The following is a 23,004-nucleotide window of genomic DNA, read 5'->3' as shown; positions in this document are numbered from 1 at the left end:
CTAGAAAATTTGTCATTTTCATTTCACAAAAGAGTATTGACTGTGTTTGATGATATCAGCCTTTTCTAAATGTCCCATTATTTCCTATTTCCCATTTAGAGAGGTTTTAAGGAAAAAATATTTTCAGTCAGAGAACAGTGGGAATTTGGAATGCACTGCCTGAGAAGGTAATTGAAGCAGAAATCCTCACAGCATTTTTAAAAAAAGTACTTGGATGAGCATTTGAAATGTCATAACATTCAAGGTTGTGGGCCAAGTGTTGGAAAGTGGAATTGTGTAGATTTAAAGTCATTTTCGTTGAGGGGGATTCAAGATGGCAGGGACCCAGTAGGTTTGCTTTGCTGAGCTCTGCACCAGAACCCAGACAAATTGGAGAACTCACCCTCCCTTCACTGTCCAATTTGTTAAAAATAACTATTTCCCGACCCTTAGAACTACTTAGCACCAGTTCTGAACAGTTTGATGCAGGTAAAAGATAACTAAGGGGAAAGGAGCACGGGGCTCACATCAGGCAGCGAGTCCCCTGCAGCAACGGACGCATCCGTGACTGCAGTGTCAGCCTCCGGGCCACCCAGAGGACTCAACTGCTGAGCAGAGCCTGATCTCTGAGTTCGCAAAACTCCAAGAGAAGATCGACTCGTTGATGGAAGAGACCCGGGCCAGCTTGGAATCAATCTTGATCATGACCTGGAGATCCAGCGTCTCCGGCAGCGTGTCGGGGGGGGGGGGTTTACGGCGGAGCAACCGGCCGCCGCTTCTGAGACTGCAGCTGAATCCTCAGCGGACAGGCCCGGGAATGTCGAGTGTGGGCCTTGGAGGAACAGGTCGACGACTTCGAAAATCGAGGCTCCCACAGTTTCTAAGGCTGAAACTGTGGGGGTGGGGGTAGTGGGGGTCAAGTGGGCTCAGAAGGTCACAATCCGCAGGCCTGGATTGAACCAACTGCCTCCTCCCCCCACCCCCATCGATCCTAGTGTAACTCCAGAATTATAGAAACAAATAAATGATGCTGGAAGCCTCTAGAACGCTATGGTATATAAAGGATCATGAATCATGCTTTTTCAGAACTTTTTCCCGGTCGTGATTCGCAAGAGGAAGACCGTTGATGTGGTAAAATTGCGGCTGAGGTACCTGAAAACCCAGTATTCTGTTAGATATCCGGCCGGCCGGGGGAGGGGAGAGGTTTTTTTTGCTGTTCTACCAGGAGTCCCTAGGATTACAGTATGGTGGGGGTGGGTTGGGTGCCCACTTTTAAATTTTTGTCATACGATATTGGTAATTTTTTTTCCTTACTTTGTGTTGTCTGGGGCAAGGGACATGTTTTTTTGTGTACTGTTAACTTGGTACTGTTCTGCAGAATAGGGAATTTCTGAACATGCGGTAGTGTATATGGAGGTCAAGGCCGGAAGTGGTGGGGCGGGGATAGGCTATATCCTTATTGAATGTAGATTTTAAAATCCTGTAGAAAATGCTAGCGTTAAGGCTGGAGAAGGTATTGCCTTTTATTGTAAAGAAGGACCAGACAGGTTTTATTAAGGGTCGTAGGTCTACCAATAATATTAAAAGAGTATTAAATATGGCCCAAATATGTCAGCAAAGAACAATCCTGGGTTTGGTAGTCTCCCTGGATGCAGAGAAGCATTTCATCGGGTGGGTTGGTCATACATTTTTTATTGAAACTTTATTGCTGGAACAGCACAGCAGGTCAGGCAGTATCCAGGGAACAGGAGATTCGACGTTTCGGGCACAGGCCCTTCTTCAGGAATGAAGAAGGGCCTGTGCCCGAAACGTCGAATCTCCTGTTCCCTGGATGCTGCCTGACCTGCTGTGCTGTTCCAGCAATAAAGTTTCAACTTTGATCTCCAGCATCTGCAGACCTCACTTTCTCCTCATACATTTTTTATGTCATGGAACAGTTTGGTCTTGGAGATGCTTTTACCAATTGGGTGGCAGCGCTATATAGTGATCTGAAAGCAGCGGTGCTCACAAATAGCATAAGGTCAGATAGTTTTAGTGTCGGCAGGGGCTGCCGTCAAGGGTGCCCTCTCTCCCCACTACTATTTCCATTGGTGATCAAGCCGCTGGCGGAAGCCATTCGGACAGATCCCAATATAACTGCCCAGGATGCAGGGTCAGGCAGGCATAAAATTACCCTCTATGTGGATGATGTCTTCTCTTTTTAACCGATCCAATGACATCTGTGCCCCGCTCAATACAAGTGATTAATTTATTTGGTTTGTTTTCACGGTATAAAATGAATTTCATGAAATCAGTGGCCATGTCTGTGGGGGGTCTTACTAGTATATCCAACTTAGGGGATGGAATCCGTTTCCCCTTCCGCTGGGGACAGGGAGGTTTTCTGTAATTCATAAAGTCAGGAAGTATGGGATACAGGGAGGTTTGGCTATCTGGACTCAGAATTGGCAGGCTGACAGAATGCATAAAGTGGTTGTAGATGGGAAGTATTCTGCCTGGAGTGGGGTCCCATAGGGCTCTGTTCTTGGGCCTCTGCTCTTAGTATTTTTTATAAATGACTTGGGTGAGGAGGTTGAGGAGTGGATTAGTAAATTTGCAGATAACACTAAGGTTGGAGGTGTCATCGATAGTATAAAGGGCTACTGCATTTTTCAGCGCGACATAGACAGGATGCAGAGCTGGGCAGAGAAATGGCAGTTGGAGTTCAACCTGGATAAGTGGCAACTGGATAGGTACATGGATAGGACAAATGTTCGGCACAACATCGTGGGCCGAAGGGCCTGTTCTGTGCTGTATTGTTCTATGTTCTAAATGCAAAGTGATGCATTTTGGAAGGTCGAACTCGAATGCTGAACATAGGATTAAAGATAGGATTCTGAGGAACAGAGGGATCTGGGTGTGAAAGTACATAGATCCCTCAAAGTTGCCACCCAAGTGGATAGGGTTGTTAAGAAAGCATATGGTGTTTTGGCTTTCATTAACAGGGGGATCGAGTTTAAGAGCCGCAAGGTTTTGCTACAGCTCTACAAGTTGCTGCTGAGACCACACTTGGAATATTGTGTCTAGTTCTGGTCGCCCTACTATAGGAAAGATACAGAGGCTTTGGAGAGGGTGCAAAGAAGGTTTACTAGGATGCTGCCTGGACTGGCGGGCTTATCTTATGAAGAAAGGTTGAATAAGCTTGGACTTTTATCTCTGGAGAGAAGGAGGAAGAGAGGAGACCTGATCGAGGTGTACAAAATAATGAGAGGAATAGATAGAGTCAATACCCAGGACGCTTCCCCAGGGCAGGATGGACTGGTACGAGAAGTCATAGCTTAAAGATATTAGGAGGAAGGTATAAAGGAGACGTCAAAGGTAGGTTCTTTATGCAGAGAGTTGTGAATGCATGGAATCGCTGTCAGCTGTGGTGGTGGAAGCAGAGTCATTGGGGACATTTAAGCGACTGCTGGACATGTACATGGATAGCAATGAGTTGAGGGCTGCGTAGATTAAGTTACTATATTTTACACTCAGATTAAATCTCAGCACAACATCATGGGCCAACGGGCCTGTTCTGTGCTGTACTTTTCTATGTTTTATGTATTTAGGCATTCTTATTACACTGGTTCTCGATCAATTATATAAAGCAAAATATGGGCAGCCGCTAGAGAAAATCAGGCAGGACCTTCAGCGCTGGGAAAATTTTCCAATACCCTGATTGGGCAGAACAGCTCTGGTTAAGATGAAGGTTCTTCCTCGCCTATTATATCCCATGAGAATGCTCCCCTTGAGGCGGCCAAGGCAAACACTGCGCAGGCTTTACAGCTGGTTTGTATCTTTTATTTGGTATCACAAATGCCCTCTTATTAAGCTGGATGAGTTGCAGCTTCCGCAAGAGAAGGGGGGTGTCTAGATTTTCCAGACTTCAGGAAGTACCAATTGAGTTCCTTGTTATCCTATGTGGCTGAATGGGCCTGTCACAGTCCGCGATCAATTTGACTAGACATTGAGGCCTCCCAGACAAATTTCCCTCATTAATTTGTTGTTTATGGACAAAATGAGAACTGTTATGGATCACTGTAAAAACTCAACTGTCCTAAACACAGTTAAAGCATGGAGAATGATGCGGCAGGGCGAGGGCAATTTACAAAAAAACTTCCCTTTCACTCCCATAATGGGGATTTCGGGATTCTAGCCAGGTTTGATGGACTCTGGCTTTAAGCTCTGGGAGTCCAGAGGAACCTCCTGTTTAGGAGATCTATTCGATGGGGAGATCATGATGAACTTTGAGCAGCTGAGTCAGAAGTTCGAGCTACCTAGGAAGGATCTCTTTCATTACTTCCAGGTTAGAGACTTCGTACAAAAAAAGACTACATTGATGGTTAATCCCTACAAATCGGACATGGAGAGGAGAGTGCTCTGGTGTACTGGCACCCTCTTGGTTAGCACTCTATCACTTGTTAGGTAGTAATGTTTGGAAGGACATTGAATGGCTATATAAAATTCGGTCTCAAGAATTATAGAACATAGAACATTACAGCGCAGTACAGGCCCTTCGGCCCTCGATATTGCGCCGATCATACTAATCTGAAGCCTATCCCACCTACACTATTCCATGTACATCCATATGCCTGTCCAATGACAACTTAAATGCACTTAAACTTGGCAAATCTACTACTGTTGCAGGCAAAGCACTCCATACCCTTACTACTCTCTGAGTAAAGAAACTACCTCTGATATCTGTCTTATACCTATCTCCCCTCACTTTAAAATTGTGCCCCCTTGTGTTTGCCATTCCCATACTTGGAAAAAGGCTCTCCCTGTCCACCCTATCTAACCCTCTGACTATCTTGTATGTCTCTATTAAGTCACCTCTCAATCTTCTTCTCTCTAACGAGAACAGCCTCATGGCCCTCAGCCTTTCCTCGTAAGACATTCCTTCCATACCAGGCAACGTCCAAGTAAATCTCCTCTGCACCCTTTCCAAAGCTTCCACATCCTTCTTATAATGCGGTGACCAGAACTGTACACAATACTCCAAGTGTGGCTGTACCAGGGCTTTGTACAGCTGCAGCATAACCTCCTGGTTCCAGAACTCAATCCCTCTATTAATAAAGGCCAAAACACTGTATGCCTTCTTAACAACTCTGTCAATCTGGGTGGCAACTTTCAGGGATCTGTGTATGTGGACACCGAGATCTCTCTGCTCATCTGCATTCCCAAGAATCTTACCATTCTGATTACTCCGTCCAAAGTGTATCACCTCACACGTGTCCACATTAAACTCCATTTGCCACCTCTCAATCCAGCCCTGCATCCTATCTATGTCTCTCTGCAACCTACTACATCCTTCATCACTACCCACAACTCCTCAGAGATGTGGGAGGATATCTGAGTAAATATTAGGAAGATCTCTATTTGTAATAGGACCCATGTTATTCAACTGAAGGTACTTCATTGTGCTCACCGGGCACCAGAACGGCTTGTGAAATTCAATACAGGAGTGTCCCCAATGTGCCCCAAGTGCAAAATGGAGGTTTGTACACTTACTCACTGCTTGTGGTCATGCCACAAAATCCGCAGGTATTGGGATGACAAAGCGTATGCTTTGGATAAGGTTTTGGGAACTGACGTTAGGTTGGATCCAATATCCCTCCTTTTGGGCTTTCAAATCTTCCCTCCCTGGATATGCATGGGAAGAAATTGTTTAATGTCCTTTCTTTCTGCATGAGGAAGAACATTCTAATGAGCTGTGTCAGAGAATCCTCCAGGACTCTCGACTGGCATAGGACAGTCATGGAGCACATATCCCTGGACTTCCTTATGTGTATGGTGCACCAGAAAACAGAATTGTTTTACAGAACATGGCAGCCCTTCTTGAATTATTTGATGTAGACACATCAGTTTTACTATTCAGGGCCTTCATTTAGCCGTGAGGACTGTGTCTGTCGATTTGGGGCCCTGGGAGGAAGAATCCTAAATAAATACAGGTCTACTTACTATTGTTCTGAGTGGTGGGGAGCCATGATGAGATTACGCTGAGTGCAGTAGTTTAATTGAATATCATTTAAGTTATTTTGTTATAACTTGGGGTTTAATTTTATTCTATCTGTTTATTTTTCTTCTTTCTCCTTGGTTATTTATTGAACTGTAGTCTTTATAGGGTTTTTTTGTGAGTTTCTGTTGTCTGTGGAGTCGAGTAGTAGTTTGTTTTCTATTATTGCTATTATATTATAAAGTTGTCATACTATTTTGTACTGGTTTTGTAATTTTATTAAAAAACCTAAAGTCTTTCTTTCAATAAAAATATTTATTAAAAAAGTAGTTTTTGTCGGTTATACTCAAATGTCAATATATCCTTTTTTAAATACAGGAACCAAAACTATACACAGTACTCCAGTTGCAGTCTCACCAAAACTTGAGGTCCTCTTCTGTACAGTTGGCTTTACTGTGGTATGTGTCTTTTTTGGTGTTAGTTGGGCCTGGTGAGGTGGTAGTGGCTCTGAGCTGACTCAGAACATAAACATAAATGGGCTTCTCTTTACGAATTGGCTTTAATGTGATTAAAGAATTTCACCCATTACTTACAGAACACAAACTTTCCTTATCTGTATTGACTATTTCGCGATTCCAGCCCCAATAGTTTAAACGGCTCAGGTATTGCACAGTTTTCTTACAACACGAGATCGCACAAGAGCGGAACTATCACGTTATATCAGAACCGATTGTGCTGTGCGATCCTACACTTCTTCCATAATAATGGACTTGAGCACTTTCAAACAAATATGTGAATCAAATGGCCTATGGTTTCTTAGTTTCTGTCTCCATTCCTTCTTGAACATGGACGTCACATCAATGAATGGTTTTTATGACATTTATTGTCACATGTATTTTACAGAGAGAAATACAATAAAATACCTTGAAAAGCTTTATTTGTCACCACACTATGGTGCTATTTTGATAGTTTAAAAATAAGAGAAAAATGAAAAGATATAGTTTAAAGAGCAACTGAACGAACTGCGGATGCTGTAAATCAGAAACAAAACAGAAATTGCTGGAAATGCCAAGCAGGTCTGACAGCATCTGTGAATAGAAATCAGGGTTAACATTTCGTGTCTAGTGACCCTTCCTCAGAACACGTCAGCATAAAGAGAAGCCCATTTATGTTCATGTTCTGAGTCAGCTCAGAACCACTACCACCTCACCAGGCCCAACTAACACCAAAATCGCTAATCCTTCAGCACCATCTTTCACCACTGGGCCAATACACCTCCATTTCACCCACTAATATCCGAATCTCTTGACACAGCCCACCTTGATGTTGCTATGATGCCCTTTCACCACTGCTTTGCCGTATCAGCGACAGACCCAACCAATAAAGTCACCGATCCTCAAGCACCATCTTTCGCCGCTGGGTCTACCTCACTGATGTCACCTCAGGACTCACTCTCTCCTGTACTGAGCTCACTTTCCTCCATGCTGGAGTCACTCTTCTCTGTCACAAGTCCACGCCAGGATAACTCGCCGCCACCAATGCAATCTGAACTTTTCACAAGTAGTAAAAGGTAATAACAATACCTTCCTTTACAAACAATATTACCTCACCTCCTTTTCTTTTTTGTTTATTTTTCTGCAGCATTCCATATCTCTGAATATCAAGTTCCCAGTTCATTACCTCACAAACATTTCTCTCTAACAGCTATCAATTAAATTCTAATTATGGCAACAACTACTTTTTTAATGTTCATTCATGCGAGCATCCCTGACCAGGAATTATGGCCCATCTCTAATTACTTAGAAGGCAGTTATGAGTCAACCACATTGCTCTGCATTTGGAGTCACATGTAGACCAGACTAGGTTGATCTTGTTACAACTGCTCATGCATTCAGATAAGGATCTAGCAAAACACCTTTAAAATTATAGGGAAACAATAAAAATGGACAAAGTGTAACAAAAATGTGTAGATATTAAAGTTTAACTTGTCACTCAGCAGGTCACACGTTAAGTGTTAATAAAAAAGTAAGCCATACATAAATTTTCATGAAATAAAACTTTTACAGGTATACTGTCAGTCTCCAAACAATACCACTTGTGATTTATAGAATCATAGAATCCCTGCAGTGTGGAAGCAGGCAATTCAGCTTTATCGAGTCCATGTCAACTCTCTGAAGAGGACCCCACCCAGACCCAGCCCCCAACCTATCTCTGCATTTGCAATAGATTATCCAGCTTGCCTGCACATCCTTGCACACTATTGCAACTTAGCATGGCCAATCCACCTCAGCTGCACATTTTTGGTCTGTAGGAGGAAACCGGAGCACCCATAGGAAACCCACTGAAACACGTTTAATGTTTAAATGATTCTCAAATGATTCTTCTTCCTGAAGAAGGGCTTATGCCCGAAATGTCGATTCTCCTATTCCTTTGATGCTGCCTGACCTGCTGCGCTTTTCCAGCAACACATTTTTAAGCTCAGAATTGAATTGGATCTACAACATCTAGCTGGGGCTGAGACAGTCACAGGGGTTGACGAGTGCCAAAGCAACTGGTTAAAAGGTACGCTTCAGTTAAATGGGAATTTCCCACTATTGTGGTGTTAAATATTAGGCACTCTGTCCTACATCTCACACACACTTACCTTCACCAAGCATCCCAATGGCCTTCATACTTTTCATGTCAACCCATGCCCCTCCACCCAATTCCAATGGCACCTTATAGAACCTGTGTCAAATTAATGCCAATTCATGACTCATCCCTATGGCCACTGTAGCCCTATTCCAATTTAGTACAAACTCGTGGAAAACCATGACTCATTCATCTCAGGTCCTCTTCTAGCCTCCCTAATTGTGTGAATATTGAGCTCTCAAATCAGGAAATGGAAGGATTTAGGAAAGAAATTCCAAAGTTTGTGCACGCAGATGGGTGAAAGCTTTACCATCAAATTAAGACCAGTTAAGTACTTCAGAAGCATCATTTCTTTTGCAATGTACTCTGAAATGACAGCTAAAGCAAGGTCCTTGCAGAGTGATTAAATCATTGATTATATAATTGGTCTTAGATGCAAATGAATATATTGATATTAGTGAGAAGGTATATTTTTTTTTTACAGTGCAACAGGCAGATAGGATAACCACCTGGAAAATAGGACCTCTGATCCTTGCACAACTCAGCACTACTATACCAAACATTATGTACTTACTTCTCCAGGTAGAATTTAAACCAAATACCTTTTGGTTGAAGGAACAGATACCATCCCAAGTCAAGACTAATACCCAAAGTAAGCAAATGCACACTAAAGAGATTAAAAAGTTACAGATACAAGTGGCATAACATCCGAAATGTCTAAATGACTCATGGCACAAAGTTAAAAATCACACGACACCAGGTTATAGTCCAATAGGTCTATTTGGAAGCACTAGCTTTGGACTGCTGCCCAAGACAACATGCAATTTTAAGATATTTACAATTGAGGAATTTATCCAAATTTATCCAAGTTACCTTGCACTCCTCCCCAATTGTTTTATCCAATATTGGAGTCCTTAATTCTCCTGCTATGTCTGGTTACCTTTCCAAGTGATGAAATACCTCGACACTTGGAAGTCAAGCCCACTATTCTAAGAGTTGCAACAAATGCGAAGATTTAATGACATTACATGAGTCATGATTTGTTGCTGACTCACTGACTCTATTCAAGAAACAAAACACACAGGGATTTCCTCAGTCTCAATAAAAATAACTCTATTTGTTGTAGCACTCTTAAAAAAATGTAAAAGAATTGGATCTCTATTCAGTGGGAACAAATTACTGCAGATGCTCTCCATGGACGCTACCTGACTCACTGTGACTTCCAACATCCTTCACAGTGGACTCCAAAATCTTACCAACAATGAAGGTCAGGCAAATCAGCCTGTAATTTTCTGTCTTTTGCCTCACTACCTTTTAAATAGGAGGGTTAAATTAGTGATTTTCCAATCCTCTGAGACCCTCTCCAACTCCAATGATTCCTACAAGAATCTCCACCATCTCTTTAGCTACCTCCTTCAGAACTCTGGGGTGTGGTCCTGGTGATTTATTCACCTTCAAACCTTTCAGGTTTTCTAGCACACTCACCTCTCTCTCTCACTTCCCCTCCGACTCTCTTGAATTTTTGGGACATTACTCATATCTTCCCCCATGAAGACTGATGCAAAGTTCTTGTTCAGTTGTTCCACCAATTCTTTCTTCCCCATTGCTATTTTTCCAACATCATTTTCCAGCAGCCCAATGTCCACTTTTGCCTCTCTTTTATCCTTAATATATCTAAAGAAACTCTTGCAATCTTATTTTATATTACTGGCTAGCTTACCCTCATATTTAATCTTCTCCCTCATTTATTTTTAGTTGTCCTCTGTTATCTTTGTAGGCTTCCCAATCATATGGCTATCCACTGTGCTTCATCGCATTATGTGCTTTCTTTTTTGCTTTTATGCTATCCCTGACTTCCCTTGTCAGCCATGGTTGCTTCATCCTCCGTTTAGTATGCTTCTTTTTCTGAGGGATGAATTTTTGCTGTGTCTTCCAAATTACTCCCAGAAACTCTTGCCATTGCTGTTCCACTGTCTTTCCTGCTAGGCTCCTCTCCCAGTCAATTCTGGCCAGCTCCTCCCACATGCCTCTGTAGTTACCTTTATTCAATTGTAATATCATTATATCTGGTTCCAGTTTCTACTTCTCAAGTTGCAGTGTAAGTGTTATCATATGATGATCACTGCCTCCTGAGGGTTACTTCATCTTAAGCTCCCTTATCATGTCTGCCTCATCGATAAATAATTGCCTGCTCCACCACAAACTGCTCAAAAAGCCACTTGCAGACATTCCACAAATTCATTTTCTTGCGATCCACTGCCAACCTAGATAGTTACATTCTCTCTTGTTGGTATGGTTACGGTATATTACCAGGCAGTCACGTGGCATGAATGTTACTTTCCACTTGTCAGCCCAAGCCTGGAAATGGTCCAGGTACAATTGGGCATGATTTATTTCAGCACCTGGGGAGTTATAAATGGTGCTGAACATTGCGCAGTCTTCAGGGAACATCTCCACTTCTGACCTTTTGATGAAAAGAAAGTAAACAAGTTGAAAATATGATTCGGAGAAAATAATTGGGCTAAGAACACTAACCTGAGGAATTCCTGCGGAGATGATCTGGAGCTGAGATGACTCATCTCCAATCAGTGTAATCATTATGCTAGGTACAATTCTAACCAGCAGAGAGGTTTCCCCCTGATATCCATTTACTTCAGTTCTCCTATATGCCATATTTGGTCAAGAGCAATCATTTTCACCTCACTTCTGGAATTCAGCTCTTTTGTCCATGTTTGAAACAAGGTTATGAAGTCAGGACCTGATGGAACTCAAACTGGGCATCACTGAGCAGGTGCTACTTGATAACACTGTTGGCAACACCTTCCATCCCTTTACAGATTATTAAGAGTAGACTGATGAGGCAATAATAAGCCGAGTTGAATTTGACCCGCTTTTTTGTAATGGATATACCTGGACAATTTTCTACATAATCATGTCAGTACCCACATTGTAGATGTACTAGAACAGCTTGGCTAATAGCGTGGTATATTCTGGAGCAAAGTCTTCAGCACTATTGCCAGAATATGATAATGGCTCATAAACTGTGCAGCTCCAGTGCCTCTAACGGTTTCTTAACATCAAAAATAACGAATTAAATTGGTTGAAGACTGGCACCTGTGTTACTGGGGACCTCTGAAGAAGGTCAAGACTGACCATCCACTTGACACTTATTGCTGAAGAGTTTTGCAAATGCTTCAGCTTTATCTTTTCTATTGACATGCTGGGCAACACGTTAATGAGGATGGGGATATTTATGGAATCTCCTTCTTCTAATGAACTGTTTAGTTGTCCACCACCACTCAAGACCAGATATGACAAGTCTGCAAATTCTCCAGATAGTGTAAATGTTTCACCAGTGGGGGAACATCAAAATACAAGGTAATCAATAATGAATCTAATGAGGAATTAATTTATTCAGAGAGTAGTTAGCGTATGGATCTTGCTCCAAATGGATACCATGTATTGCGTTGAATAGCAGAAATGGTTTTATTGGGAAGCTAATTCTTTCAAAAAGTACATAAGGGAAGAAGGAAGAGAAAGATACGCTGACAGGATTAGTAGGTTTGGATGGAGTTTTAAAATCCAAACAGCGGTTTCTGCGACAAAAACAGTAATTGCAAGAAATGCTCAGTAGATCCAGCAGCATCTGTGGAGGGAAAGCAGAGTAACGCTTCAGGTCCAATGAAAGATGGGTCACTGAATTTGAAACCTTTTAGTTCTGCTTTCTCCCTCCACTAATGCTATCAGATCTGCTGAGCTTCTTCAGTAATTTCTGTTTTTGTTTCAGATCTTCAGTTCTTTCTTTTGAACTTAGGGCTAGATTCTGTGGTATAAAATCTATGTACCTTCAGCTGAAAAGCCATGAAAATCTCAGAAAACAGTGTTTATGTCACTGAACTTCCAGTAGATTGATAAATGAAATTCAGCCAAATCACTGAATCTGGGGATTATTTTCACAAAATAAGTAAAGATGTGGAATTGTAAAAAGAACTTACATAATCATCAATGGCATCTTTCACTGCAGTTATTAACAACACCAGCATTAAGGGTACAACTGTGGTATACCAGGACAGAGATGAAATTTGTGGAATAAACTGAAAGAAATAAATGGATTACAATTGATACATCCAAAGTAAATAACCAAAATATCTTGCAAATAACCGCTAAAAGAGGAATTACTTATATTACTGTGGGAGCACCAAGCTGTCATAAAATTACAATAAGTAGGTGAACTTGTTTGAAATAATCTAATTTACATTAGAGTCATATCACACAAATTCTGGGCAAATGATCTTTTCAACATAAGATTTGATTGTATTATGATTAATTTAGGCACTTGTAAAATAGTACAGCATAATCCCTTCATGACAATTCATTGAAATATTTGAGTCACTAAAATGAGAACAAATTGATGCAACTGTTTTATCTGGAACTGCTTTGATAGTTCTTCATTTGATATTTTGCACACACAATGGTTCATTCCTACTCAACCAGGAGCTTAACAGTTTGGGATATCTCACCTGAAGACATAATGAATTAGGGATGCTCACTTGGGATCAGGTACATTTTTCAACCTTTGCTAAAAAAGACACATTTTTGTCATTGCTTTATTGTCTTGGAACTCTTTGGAAATATTTGTAAGAATTCAATGAGAAAATCAACATTTGTATACTGCATGAGAGGACCTTGCTGATTGTTTGTCAAATGGAATCAGAACAGTAGAGGAATTGTCATGAAGAATCCACCAAAAGTTGCTGATTACAGTTAACTACCAGGATTTGTTGAAATTTTAAACCACTCACGTCTGATGAATTACCAGCAAACAGCTGTCACTTATTTTGGTCAGTTGAAGCACCATGCCTTCACTCCCCTTATCTAAATCATTGAGGTAAATTGCAAAACTTTGAGGCCCCAGCATAGACCTCTGCAGGATCATCACATCCTGCCTGTCAGATGAAACCCATGTGCTACTTGTCACTTATCAGTACAGGAAGAAATTTAATGTCACCTAGAAAGGTGTGTGGTGTTAAGGAAAAAAACAGCATGGATTAAAAGGCATCCGTGAAATGTGAAACCAGGTGATCAACCCATTCATGGATCACAACAAGCATCAACGCCCATATTGAGGTAGATAGATCACATGTACTCAAACCTCTTGTTAGCTCAAACTTGGATATTGTCCTAATCTTGCTGTATTTATCAATGGACTGCTTCAATATCTGATGTGTTGCAAATGATGTTGAACAAGGTGCAATTGTCAGCAATAATTCCCACTTGTGACATCATTATAGAGGAAAAGTCATTGATGAAACAGCTGATAGCGGTTAGGTGTTTCTGTGGCATTTAATATAAAAAATGTTCAAACTACTTCAAAGAAAACTCGACAAGCAAAAATCAATATCAAACCAAAAGTTGTCTATTTTAAGGTAGCACAACTGCAGATGTAGATGAAAACTTACCTGCAAAACAAGTAAAAATAAAAAATAAGCATTGGCAATTCGTTGGAATTGTTCAAACAAATTGATTGGCAAGAATGTGAAAATGTTGTATTTGGAAGTTTTAATTTGATTGTTCTGAAAAGGAAAACAAATTTTGTTAAGTGTGTGAAAATAAATAATGCAGATTATTTCAAATTATAGTAGCCTCACAACAAATTCAATTTTCCAGTGATGACTCAATATGATGTCATTTAACAACTATAGAAAAGTGGAGAGAGAATTTTGTTTATTTATTCTAATGCACAGTAATAAAGAAAGAATAAGTGAGGACCAACAGACAAATAAATGGATGCCTTACTTTTGTAGTAAATTATTGACAGAAACCCGATAACAGTTTTTGCCTGTCATACAATGGAATTGATTAATTATTATTTCTCATCTATTTAATGCTTATAAAAGTAAGATTTAGCTTTGTTGTCTTTGTACAATTTAGCTTTGTACAAATGAGCAAATATGGGCTGAACTTTCCTAACCTCATGAAGATAGATTTGAAGCCTGTGTGGGCTATAAAAGCAGCAGGAAGCACAACTGGAATGCCAACCACCCCCACTCCCCCCCCAACAATCTGAACTATCTCTGGGGAATAGCTCCAGTTGCTAATGGATAAATCAGCTCATGAGGGTAGACACGTCAATTAAGGCCTCAATCAAGGTTGCTTACCCCATTGCTGAAAGCTCCCTGTCACTGCATAGATTCACCATTTGTTGGGATCCACGTAGCATTGAGTACTTCCCAGGAGATCAGGTGATGAGAGGTACACTCACCCAAATACATAACATTGTTAGGGGACTGATAGGTTATTTACTGGAGAGATGATTTCCTGGCTATGGTGCTTAGAATGTGGGGTTATACTCTCAGAATAAGGAATCAATGCTTTAAGAATGATTGGTTTTTCTTTTAACTCAAAGAATTGGGTACATTTGAAATTCTACACCCCAGAGGCTTGCGAAACTCAGTCATTGAGTATATTCAAGCCTGAGACTGATAGGTTTCTGGTTATTAAGGAAATCATGGAATATTATCATAGAATAGAATCCCTACAGTGTGGAAACAGGACCTTTGGCCCAACAAGTCCACATCAACACTCCAAACACCCCAGACCCATTGCCCCCACCCTATGTTTACCTCCCTGACTAATGCACCTAACCTACACATCCTTAAATGCTATGCGACAATTTAGCATGGCCAATTCACCAAACCTGCACATCTTTGGATTGTGGGAGGAAACTGGAGCACCCGGAGGAAACCCAGGCAGACACGGGGCGAATGTGCAAACTCCACACAGACAGTTGCCCGAGGCTGGAATCGAACCCAGGTTCCTGGCGCTGCGAGGCATCAGTGCTAACCACTGAGCCACCGTGCCACCCTATGTTTCTGCTTAATATTTTACTGCTAATGCACAAGACACCATACCATGCATTTTCTCACTTCATACCAAGCTATTCAATATAATAACCCACTGGATGTAGGTTTGCTCGCTGAGCTAAAAGGTTCATTTTCAGACATTTCGTCACCATACTAGCTTCCAAACTTGGCACTGCGGATGATTCCTGCTTTCTTTTATATGTTTGGGTTTCTTTGGATTGATGCCATTTCCTGTGGTGATGTCTTTCCTATGGTGATGTCATTTCCTGTTCTTTTTCTCAGGGGGTGGTAAATCGGGTCCAAGTCAATGTGCTTGTTGATAATAGTTCCAGTTGGAATGCCATGCATCTAGGAATTCTCGGACCCCTTGGCATCATGGTAGCCGACAAACCCACCGACACACTAAAACAGCAGCTAATAAACTCCCTACACAGACAACAAGCAAAACTAGTATCATTTACAAGATACTGTGCAAGGACTGTAACAATACTACATTTAGGGTGTAGGTTTGCTTGCTGAGCTGTAGGTTTGATATCCAGACATTTCATTACCTGGCTAGGTCACATCAGTGGCGAACTCCAAGTGAAGCAAAGCTGTTGTCTCCTGCTTTCTATTTATATGTTTGTCCTGGATGGGGTTCCTGGGGTTTGTGGTGATGTCATTTCCTGTTCATTTTCTGAGGGGTTGACAGATGCATCTAGATCTATGTGTTTGTTTATGGCGTTGTGGTTGGAGTGCCAGGCCTCTAGGAATTTTCTGGCATGCCTTTGCTGAGCCTGTCCCGGGATAGATGTGTTGTCCCAGTCGAAATGGTGGCTTTTTTCATCCATGTGTAGGGCTACGAGGGAGAGAGAATCGTGTCTTTTTGTGCCTAGCTGGTGTTCGTGTATCCTGGTAGCTAACTTTCTTCCTGTTTGTCCTATGTAGTGTTTTTGGCCGTCCTTGCATGGAATTTTGTAGATGACGTTGGTTTTGTCGATGGGATGTACTGGGTCTTTTAAGTTTGTTAATTTTTGTTTGAGAGTGTTGGTGGGTTTGTGTGCTACTAGGATTCCGAGGGTCTTAGTAGTCTGGCTGTCATTTCTGAGACTTCTTTGATGTATGGTAAGGTGGTTAGGGTTTCTGCCTGTGTTTGGTCTGCTTGTCGTGGTTTGTTCTTGAGGAATCTGCACACTGTACTTTTTGAGTATCCGTTCTTCTTGAATACGTTGTATAGGTGGTTCTCCTCTGTTTTGCATAGTTTGTCTGTGCTCGTTGGAATAGTGTTATGATACAGCTTCGTTTGTGTGTGTTGGGATGGTTGCTGGTGTAGTTAAGTATTTGGTCAGTGTTTGTCGGTTTTCTGTATATGCAGGTTTGTAGTTCTCCGTTGTCCTTTCTTTCGACTGTGACGTCCAGGAATGCAAATTTGTTGTCGGTTTCTTCCTCCTTGGTGAATTTTATGCCTGTGAAGGTGTTGTTGATGATGTTAAATGTCTCTTCTATCTTGTTTCGTTTTGTGATTACAGATGTGTCATCCATGTAGCGGACCCATATTTTTTGGTTTGATGGTTGGTAGGGCTTTTTGCTCTAGTCTTTGCATTACTACTTCTGCTATGAATTCTGATAGCGGAGATCCCATGGGTGTGCCGTTGGTTTGTTTGTAGACTATGTTGTTGAAAGTGAAGTGGGTGGTGAGGCACAGGTCCACTAGCTTCATGATGTTTTCGTTGGTAAGTGTATGTGTGATGGTCTCTTCTGAAAGTGTGGTAAGTGTTTCCTTTGCCAGGTCGATGTTGATGGAGGTGAACAGTGCTGTTACGTCGAATGAGATCATTGCTTCGTCTTCCTCTATTTTGGTGCTTTTGATGATTTTTAGGAATTCCTGGGTGGAGTGGATGGAGTGCTGTGACTCTTCTGCTAGGTATTTCAGTCTTGCGTGTAGTTCTTTGGCTAGTCTGTAAGTTGGTGTTCCGGGTAGTGCGACTATAGGTCTGAGGGTGGCTCCAGGTTTATGGATTTTTGGTAGTCCGTAGAATCGTGGGGCGTTAGTCCTGTCGGGTTTCATTTTCTGGAATTCTGTCTTGTTCAATTGTCCAGAATTGTGTAATTTTCTTAGGAGATATGTAATTTTGTTTCCTAGTTGTGGGGGGTCGGGTCTAGCGCCACCTGTTGGTAGGTGTTGGTGTCTGCGAGTAGTGCATTGGCTTTCTCGATGTAGTCCCTTCTGTTCAGGATCACAGTGAGCCGACCTTTGTCTGCAGGTAATATAACGATGTTTTTGTCTTATTTGAAATTTTCTAGGGCTTCCGTTTCTTGTGTGTTCAGTTTGTTTCCTTCCCTCTTTCAGCTCAGAGTAGGTGCAATTGTCTGTCTGATCGTTTGTTGTGTTTCTTCCGTGAGATTGTTGTCCTTCAATGTGGTTTCTAATGTCGCTAGGAAATCCTTCTTGTCAGCGTCTCGGTAATTGAAATTTAATCCTTTGACTAGTACCACTTTTTCTGTGTCTGATAGGGTCCGGTCTGATAAGTCTTTATCCATGCCCCTGTGTTATCGGTTTTGTCTTTTTTTTTGTGAGTTTGTCCAGTTTTTTCTTCAAGTCCCGATTTTTCTTTATCTGTGTTTGTTCGTTGTTTGGTATTTATGGCTCGTTCTATCGTGTCTATCCATTCTTGATTTGTTGCTTGTTTTAATAATGGTTTTTAGCACGCAATTTCCTGTTTGTATTTTCGGAGTCTGTGGTGGGCGTCACTGATTGGTTCTCGGAGCATTTTGTGGCCGTTTTGTTCTGTTAAACTTCTGGCTTGAGATCTTTTTATCGGCGGTTTATATTGGAGACATTTTGGCAGTACCTGTTTTCTTCAACATTCATGCAGGAAGTACAGTTGTTCGCGGGTGGAACTCTCTCGGATGGCATTCCTTTCCCATCTTCGGGCAAGCTGGAGCATGTTGCGCCCATAGGCTTTTGCAAGGTTTGTAGCTCAAGCTGTATCAGAACACTATTCCAACGAGCCACCACACACTGCAGCACAGACGAACTACGTAAAACAGAGGAGAACCACCTATACAACGTATTCAAGAAGAACGGATACTCAAAAAATACAGTCCGCAGATTCCTCAAGAACAAACCACGACAAGCAGACCAAACACAGGCCGAAACCCTAACCACCTTACCATACATCAAAGAAGTCTCAGAAATGACAGCCAGACTACTAAGACCCCTCGGAATCCGAGTAGCACACAAACCCACCAACACTCTCAAACAAAAACTAACAAACTAAAAAGACCCAGTACATCCCATGGACAAAACCAACATCATCTACAAAATTCCATGCAAGGACTGCCAAAAACACTACATAGGACAAACAGGAAGAAAGTTAGCCACCAGGATACACGAACACCAGCTAGACACAAAAAGACACGATCCTCTCTCCCTCGTAGCCCTACACACGAATGAAAAAAGCCACCATTTCGACTGGGACAACACATCTATCCTGGGACAGGCTAAGCAAAGGCATTCCAGAAAATTCCTAGAGGCCTGGCACTCCAACCACAACGCCATAAACAAACACATAGATCTAGATGCCATCTATCAACCCCTCAGAAAACGAACAGGAAATGACATCACCACAAACCCCAGGAACCCCATCCAGGAGAAAAATATAAATAGAAAGCAGGAGACAACAGCTTCGCTTCACTTGGAGGTCGCCACTGATGATGTGACCTAGCCAGGGAATGAAACATCTGGATATCAAACCTACAGCTCAGCGAGCAAACCTACACCCTAAACCTCAACCTGAGCTACAAACCTTCACAAACCTTGCATACTACATTTGACAAACACACAGAAAACTAGCCACCAGGATACATGAACATCAACTAGCCACAAAAAGACATGACCCTCTCTCACTAGTATCCTTACATACCGATGAGGAAGACAGCACTTCGACTGGGACAACACATCCATCCCAGGACAAGCCAAACAGAGACACACACATGAATTCCTAGATGCATTGCATTCCAAATGGAACTCTATCAACAAACACATTGATTTGGACCCGATTGATCACCCCTTGAGAAAAAGAACAGGAAATGACATCACCATGAGAAATGACATCACCACAGGAAATGACGTCATCAACTCAAAGAAACCCAAATATATAAATAGAAAGCAGGAATCAATGCTTCGTCTGGAGGCTCACTGAAGATGTTACCTGGTATGGTGATGAAACGTCTGAAAATGAACCTTCAAGCTCAGCGAGTAAACTTACATCCAGAACCTCAACCTGAGCTACAAATCTTCTCAAAACTTGCTAATTATAACCCACTCAAAGGTTTTTAAAACTCAAAGGTTTAAGTCTACTCACCACATAATGGAATTTCGTATTGAAATTTCTGTCATTTGCCTTTAAATATCTCTCTTCCTCTGTAAAACAAAAGCAAACAGCACTGTTACACCTGTATATGTACTCGAAGACAACAAATTTGCAAGATCAAGGGAAAAGGTTGGGATTAAATCGAACAGTTCTTCAGGCAAAATTGGCTGAATAATCTTTCCCAATACAATAAATGTCTATGATTCTATATACCCACACAGATAATCAGAAATATGTGGCCAGTTAGGCAGTAAAGAAGGCAAACTTATTGTTGGCCTTCATAGCGAGAGGATTTGACTATTAGAGCAAAGATGTTTTGCTGCAACATTACATTATTGAGACCACACCTGAAATATTGTGCACGGTTTTGGTGTCCATCCTTTTAAGGGGTAGGCAGCACCCCAGTGGTATTATTGTTAGACCAATAATCCAGAGACCCAGGCAATGTTCTGTGGACATGGATTTGAATCCTGCCATGGCAGACAGTGGGATTAAATTAATAGTAATCTGAAATAAAAGTTTGGTAATGGCCATGAAACCATTGCCATTGTCACGAGAAAGCAATCTAGCTCATTAATGTCCTTTAGTAAATGAACTCTGCCATCCTTACCTGGTCTGGCCTACATGTGACTCCAGATACACAACAATGTGGTTGACTCTTAACTTCCCTCTGGGCAATTAGGGATGGACAACAATGGTGGTCCAGCCAGTGACACCCAGATATGAATAAAAACAATCTGAGCAAGGTTGTTCTTGTACAATGAAGGCTTCCCAAATTGCTTCCTGGGAAGGCATGACTGGCATAGGAGAAGAGGTGTTTTTATTCATTCACAAGATGTGGATGTCACTGGCCAGGAGAGCATTTATTACCAGTGTCAATGACATTGTTATGGGTCTGCAGTCACATGTAGTTCAGATCAGATAAGAACAGCAGTTTCCTTTCCATGAAGGGCATTAGTGAATCACATGGGTTTTCCCAACAATTCCAGATATTTATTGAATTCAAATTCCACCAGGTGCCTCAGCAGGATTCAAACCCAGGTCCCCTGAACATGACCAGGGCTTCTGGATTAATAATCTACCAATAACACCACTAGACCATCATCTCCACTCAATTAGATTTAGTTAGTTTGAATTGTTGTTTTGAAGAATGAGGGGTAATGTCATAGAACAAAAGAACAAAGAATAAAAGTACAGCAAAGGAACAGGCCCTTCAGTCCTCCAAGCCTGTGACAATCATCATGCCCTTACTAAACTAAAAACAAACCTTCTGCCCTAATTTAGTCCCTATCTCTCTCTTCCCTCCCTATTCACGTAACCATCCAGACCCCTCTTAAATATTGCTAATGTGCCTGCTTCCACCAACTCTTTTGACAGTGCATTCCAGGCTTCTACCACTGTCTTTGTGAAAAACATCCCTCTCATATCTCCCTGAAAATTTCCCCCTCTCGCCTCGAACCTGTGTCCCCTTGTAATTGATGCCTTAACCCTAGGAAAAAGCCTCTGACTACTCACCCTACCTATGCCTCTCATAATTTTGTAAACATCTATCAGGTCTTCTTTCAGCCACTATCTTTCCAGTGAAAACAATCCTAGTCATTTTAACCTTTCCTCATAGCAAATACAGAGACCAGGCAATATCTTGGTGAACCTTCTCTGCACCCTTTCTAAAGCTTCCAGATCCTTCTGGTAGTGTGGTAACCAAAACCTATAAAATTTTAACAGGGCTAGACAGATTAGATATAGGAAGCATGTTAATGAGGTAGTAGCACTGGCAAAAGCTGCCAACGTGGCCAGTCAAACAACCAGCTGAGCCCCAGTATTGTCAATAGATTCCAGGCCTCAGGTTAAGTGAAATTGGGAGGGGTGTTTCTGTCAATGGATCTCACCTTCCCATTATCAGACCCATTAATGCAAAGATTGATGGCTTTGAAAGAAGGCCCCTACCAGACTCCACCACTGGATGCACCATAACAATGTGACCCTGCAAGCAGCCCCACTGCAATTTGTTTGTTGAGTTGTCATGCTCCTCACAAAAGGACTTCATTGGGTTGAAAGTGTGAGGGCAACAGAGTCTCCATACAGCACACTCTGGCCTGATTAAATGCATCCTAGCACCAAAGTCTTTATGTGGGATGACACTGAATTGCACCCTCTCCAAGTAAATTATTATTTCCATTATGCTTTCAAGCCAACTTTGCATCTTTATACCCCTCCTTCTTTCAGCTTCCAGACAAGAGGGATGATAAATGAATATTCCAGGTTCAGTTCTGGTGAAAGGTCTACACTCAAAATGATATTGCATATTTTTCTATCGTGATGACTTACTTTTGGGCTGAATTTTCTGGTGACATTGACAGCAGGAATGGAAGACAATGGACCCAGAAATACCAGCACTAGCTAGTATGAATGTTTTGTGACACCATTTCCAGCACTCTCATGTTAATTAACCTAACAATCCCTGAATTATGGCTAATTAGAGTGTTTGAAGAGATTAGTAAGAGTTTATTAACAGGATATTTTCATGGAAGCATACAGACTTTACAGACTGCTTATTGCAAACAAGTGAAAGAAGGCAAGTATAGGGTGACTGTCAGTCAATGCCAAGAAATTACTTTGGACCTAAAAAAGGATGAGCAGAGTAGAGAGGGACTTTAAAAACTGGTGACATTGACACATTGCAGGGGTGAGGACAGTGAACAATAATTGCTCCTGCATTGCAGGAAGTTATCATGCCCCTGGACTGTGATAATCTGGGCTGAGGCCAACTTCATGGATGGAGAAGTAATTAGCATATGAGTTTAAGAAAGGCTGACGTTGGCACTGATTGCATCAGAGTTTAGGTTAGCAGCAATCAGAATGAGACATTCCACAGGAAGAAAGCAGCACAGGACATCAGGAGGTCAGGTTATGAGTTGAGGAGCAGGAGGGATTGGGAGATTATATATTGGGATCTTCCACTAAAGACAAAGCTTCTTGGAGATTACTCAGTTGTAAGAGACTGTGACTTTCCAGGTCAATAGATAAACCCTCATCGCCAAAGACCTCACAAATGGAGCTAACACTCAACACAAGAGTTTTATATCAAAATCTCTGCCATTATCTTGATTATATTTGTTACTGCTTCGATTTTCTTATTTCTTTCTTTATTCTTTCATCTTGCATTCGGACAGCTGCTTTCAAGCCATATATAGCTAAATAA

The 23,004-nt window shown here is 41.6% G+C and overlaps 1 protein-coding gene across 1 annotated transcript in view; it reads right to left on the bottom strand.

The window, feature by feature from the left end:
• Positions 1 to 23,004, bottom strand: part of atp8b5b (ATPase phospholipid transporting 8B5b) — a 269,633-nt gene that overhangs the window by 195,826 nt on the left and 50,803 nt on the right. The window contains exons 3-5 of the mRNA XM_043688030.1: positions 19,794 to 19,852; positions 14,044 to 14,157; positions 12,580 to 12,678 (exon numbers count right to left, since the gene is read on the bottom strand). Coding sequence (XP_043543965.1) covers positions 12,580 to 12,678; positions 14,044 to 14,157; positions 19,794 to 19,852 — 272 coding nt within the window. The remainder of the gene's footprint in view (positions 1 to 12,579; positions 12,679 to 14,043; positions 14,158 to 19,793; positions 19,853 to 23,004) is intronic.

This window comes from Chiloscyllium plagiosum, chromosome 1 (assembly GCF_004010195.1).
Source record: "Chiloscyllium plagiosum isolate BGI_BamShark_2017 chromosome 1, ASM401019v2, whole genome shotgun sequence".
NCBI classification, from domain to species: Eukaryota; Metazoa; Chordata; class Chondrichthyes; order Orectolobiformes; family Hemiscylliidae; genus Chiloscyllium; species Chiloscyllium plagiosum.
Note: the sequence above shows the minus strand (reverse complement) of the source record. Positions and strands in the feature narration are given on the sequence as shown.